This window comes from Gekko japonicus, unplaced genomic scaffold (assembly GCF_001447785.1).
Source record: "Gekko japonicus isolate JY-2015 unplaced genomic scaffold, Gekko_japonicus_V1.1 scaffold4554, whole genome shotgun sequence".
Classification (NCBI taxonomy): Eukaryota; Metazoa; Chordata; class Lepidosauria; order Squamata; family Gekkonidae; genus Gekko; species Gekko japonicus.
The window spans coordinates 72,667-76,995 of record NW_015167681.1 but is presented as its reverse complement, the minus strand read 5'-3'; the positions used below and the strand labels follow the sequence as shown (position 1 = coordinate 76,995).

At 45.4% G+C, this 4,329-nt stretch overlaps 1 protein-coding gene across 1 annotated transcript in view; it reads right to left on the bottom strand.

Annotated features, from left to right (window-relative positions):
* Positions 1-1,828: 1,828 nt before the first annotated feature.
* The window catches only part of ZNF91 (zinc finger protein 91), a gene marked incomplete at its 3' end in the record, with an annotated part of 5,719 nt that continues 3,218 nt past the window's right edge, over positions 1,829-4,329 (bottom strand). The window contains 2 exon segments of the mRNA XM_015414139.1: positions 1,829-2,661; positions 2,728-3,376. Coding sequence (XP_015269625.1) covers positions 1,829-2,661; positions 2,728-3,376 — 1,482 coding nt within the window.

Sequence of the window (4,329 nt, the reverse complement as noted above, 5' to 3'; positions counted from 1 at the left end):
GACATTTGGCATCAATGTGTTTAGTTGGAATATCCACTTTATTTCATGCTGCAAAAGATTTCTTTGTACATCAAGGGAGGCTGATGGGCTGATAGCATGTCAGCAAGCTCAGCAGGTGGGGGGGGACTTCCTTTATAGAATCACAGAACCATAGAGTTGGAAGGGAACATACAGACATATCTAGTCCAACCCCCTGCCCAATGCAGGACCAGCCTAAAGCATCTCTGACAAATATTCATCCAGCCTCTTCTTGAAAGCTGCCAGTGAAGGGTAGCTCACCACCTCCCTGGGCAGCCGATTCCACCTTTGAGCCACTCTGACCGTGAAAAAGTGTTTCCTAATATCCAGCCGATACCTTTCTGCATGTAATTTAAACCCGTTGCTTCGGGTCCCATCCTCTGCGGCCAACTGGAACAGCTCCTTGCTCTCCTCCACATGACAGCCTTTCAAATATTTAAAGGGAGCAATCATGTCCCCTCTCAATCTCCTTTTCTCCAAACTAAACATTCCCAAGGCCCTCAGCCTTTCCTCGTAGGGCTCAGTCTCCAGACCTCTGATCATCCTCATTGCTCTCTTCTGCACCCTCTCGGTTTTGCCCACATCCTTTTTGAAGTGAGGCCTCCAGAACTGCACACAGTACTCAAGGTGCAGCCTGACCAAGGGGCTATGACCTCCTGCGATTTCAATGCTACGGTCCTTTTAATAAAACCCAAGACTGAATTTGCCTTTTTTGCCACCGCATCACACTGACTGCTCATACTTAGTTTACAGTCCACTCTTACCCCAAGATCTCTTTCACGTACACTACTCCCTAGAAATGTATCCCCCATCCAGTATTTGTGCTTGACATGTTTGTGGCCCAGATGTAAAACTGTGCATTTATCTTTGTTGAATTACATCCTATTTGCATCTCCCCAATTCTCCAGAGTATTCAGGTCTTGTTGAATTTTAACCGTATCTTCCTGGGAGTTTGCTACTCCTCCCAATTTGGTATCAACAGCAAATTTAATGACCGCACTTTGTTGAGGTCATGTTGCTGTGCTATGGGAGCCTCTTTTGGGGCGGCTCCCAAGCCTGGGTCTGCTGGCAGTGGGCCCAGATACTGAGCATTCAATAGGTTTCTCCCCTATGTGTGTTCTCTGATGCCGATGACGATTGCCACTCTGTCTGAATTTCCTTCCACACTCTGAGGTTTCTCAACCTGTGTTGGTTCTTCGATGCAGCTGAAGAGTGCTACGGTGACGGCATCGCTTTCCACACTCTGAGCATTCAAAAGGTTTCTCCCCTGTGTGGGTTCTCCGATGCTGTTCAAGATGGGCAATCCGATTGAATCTCTTTCTGCACTCTAAGCATTCAAAAGGTTTCTCTGCTGTGTGGGTTCTTCGATGCTGTTGAAGTTTGCCCCTGTCACTGAATGACTTTCCGCACTCTGAGCATTCAAAAGGCTTCTCCCTTGTGTGGGTTCTCCGGTGCAGATGAAGAGTGCCACTCACAGAATCTCTTTCCAAACTCTGAGCATTCAAAAGGCTTCTCCCTTGTGTGGGTTCTCCGGTGCAGATGAAGAGTGCCACTCACAGAATCTCTTTCCAAACTCTGAGCATTCAAAAGGCTTCTCCCCTGTGTGGGTTCTTCAAAGCAGCTGAAGAGTGCTACGGTGACTGAATCTTTTTCCACAATCTGCGCATTCAAAAGGTTTCTCCCCTGTGTGTGTTCTTTGGTGCCGGTGAAGAGTTCCACCCTGACTGAAACGCTTTCCACACTCTGAGCATTCAAAAGGTTTCTCCCCTGTGTGGGTTGTCCGATGCTTTTGAAGACTGCACTCTGAGCATTCAAAAGGCTTCTCCCCTGTGTGGGTTCTTTGATGCCATTGAAGACTGCTACTCACACTTAATGTCTTTCTGCACTCTGAGCATTCTAAAGGCTTCTCCCCTGTGTGGGTTCTCTGATGCAGTTGAAGACTGCCACTCACACTGAATCTCTTTCCGCACTCTGAGCATTCTAAAGGCTTCTCCCCTGTGTGGGTTCTCTGATGCAGTTGAAGACTGCCACTCACACTGAATCTCTTTCCGCACTCTAAGCATTCTAAGGGCTTCTCCCCTGTGTGGGTCCTCTGATGCTGTTGAAGATGGCCACTCTGACTGAATCTCTTTCCACACTCTGAACATTCAAAAGGCTTTTCCCTTGTGTGGGTTCTTCGAAGCAGCTGAAGAGTGCTACGGTGACTTAATCTTTTACCACAATCTGAGCATTCAAAAGGTTTCTCCCCTGTGTGGGTTCTTCGGTGCCGGTGACGAGTTCCACCCTGACTGAATTGCTTTCCACACTCTGAGCATTCAAAAGGTTTCTCCCCTGTGTGGGTTCTTCGGTGCCGGTGACGAGTTCCACCCTGACTGAATTGCTTTCCACACTCTGAGCATTCAAAAGGTTTCTCACCTGTGTGGGTTCTCTGATGCAATTGAACTTTGCCCCTGTCACTGAATGTCTTTCTGCACTCTGAACATTCTAAAGGCTTCTCCCCTGTGTGGGTTCTCTGATGCAATTGAACTTTGCCCCTGTCACTGAATGTCTTTCTGCACTCTGAGCATTCAAAAGGTTTCTCACCTGTGTGGGTTCTCTGATGCCGTTGAAGATGGCAACTCTGACTGAATCTCTTTCCACACCCTGAGTATTCAAAAGCCTAGTCCCCCGTGTTGGTTCTTCGATGCAGTTGAAGTTTGCCCCTGCCACTGAATGTCTTTATGCACTCTGAGCATTAAAAAGGCTTCTCCTCTGTGTGGGTTCTTTGATGCCGTTGAAGACTGCTACTCACACTGAAACTCTTCCCGCATTCTGAGCATTCTAAAGGCTTCTCCTCCGTGTGGGTTCTCTGATGCAATTGAAGATGGCCACTCTAACTGAATCTCTTTCCACACTCTGAGCATTCAAAAGGTCTCTCCCCTGCGTGGGCTCTTTGGTGCTTCTGAAGATTGCCACTATCACTGAATCTCTTTCCACACTCTGAGCATTCAAAAGGTCTCTCCCCTGCGTGGGCTCTTTGGTGCTTCTGAAGATTGCCACTATCACTGAATCTCTTTCCACACTCTGAGCATTCAAAAGGTCTCTCCCCTGCGTGGGCTCTTTGGTGCTTCTGAAGATTGCCACTATCACTGAATCTCTTTCCACACTCTGAGCATTCAAAAGGTCTCTCCCCTGCGTGGGCTCTTTGGTGCTTCTGAAGATTGCCACTATCACTGAATCTCTTTCCACACTCTGAGCATTCAAAAGGTCTCTCCCCTGCGTGGGCTCTTTGGTGCTTCTGAAGATTGCCACTATCACTGAATCTCTTTCCACACTCTGAGCATTCAAAAGGTCTCTCCCCTGCGTGGGCTCTTTGGTGCTTCTGAAGATTGCCACTATCACTGAATCTCTTTCCACACTCTGAGCATTCTTTTTTTTTTTTTGAACACAATTTTATTTTCATGAAAATATTGACATATCATCAGTTCAAGTTAATATTTCGGTTTTAACCCCATACCAATATCCCCAATTTACCCAATTTACACTCTCCCTCCCCCGGGCTTCCCTCAATGCTTCCCCCCTCGTCACTCCTGCACAACTTAAGATAACATCATATTCTAACTTCAATATTGTTCCAAATATAGTAATTATGTTTCACATCCCAGTTTTTTCTAGGTAAACCTTAAAGTCTCTCCATTCTTCATAGAATTCCTGATCTTCTTTGTTATTCAATTTTTTTGTAATTTTGTCCATCTCCGCCATAAACAAAGTTTTCTGTATCCATTCTTCTATCTCTGGAATTCTTTCTTGTTTCCAACATTGCGCACAGAGTAGTCTCGCCGTTGTAATCAAGTACCAAAATAGAGTCCTTTTTGTAATATTCAGTTCTTCCATTTTAAGTCCTAAGAGCAGAATTTCTGGCGCTTTCTTAAAGGAACATTTCAGAATCTTTTGCATTTCGCTGTGGACCCTGGTCCAAAAGTCCACAGCTTTTTCGCATGTCCACCACATATGGTAAAATGAACCTTCATGTTTTCTACATTTCCAACACGTTGGAAAGATTTTGACTCATGTTGGCTGTTTTCTTTGGTGTCATATACCACCTGTACATCATTTTATAACAGTTCTCTTTCACATTAGTACAGGTCGAAATCTTAATCGAGTTCTTCCACAGATATTCCCAAGAGTCCATAGAAATCTCAGTATTAACATTTACTGCCCATTTAAGCATTTGTTCTTTCACCGTCTCATCTTCCGTATACCATTTTAACAAAACTTTATATACGGTAGAAATCGCTTTTTTCCCTCCTCCCTCCCAGACAGTTTCAATTT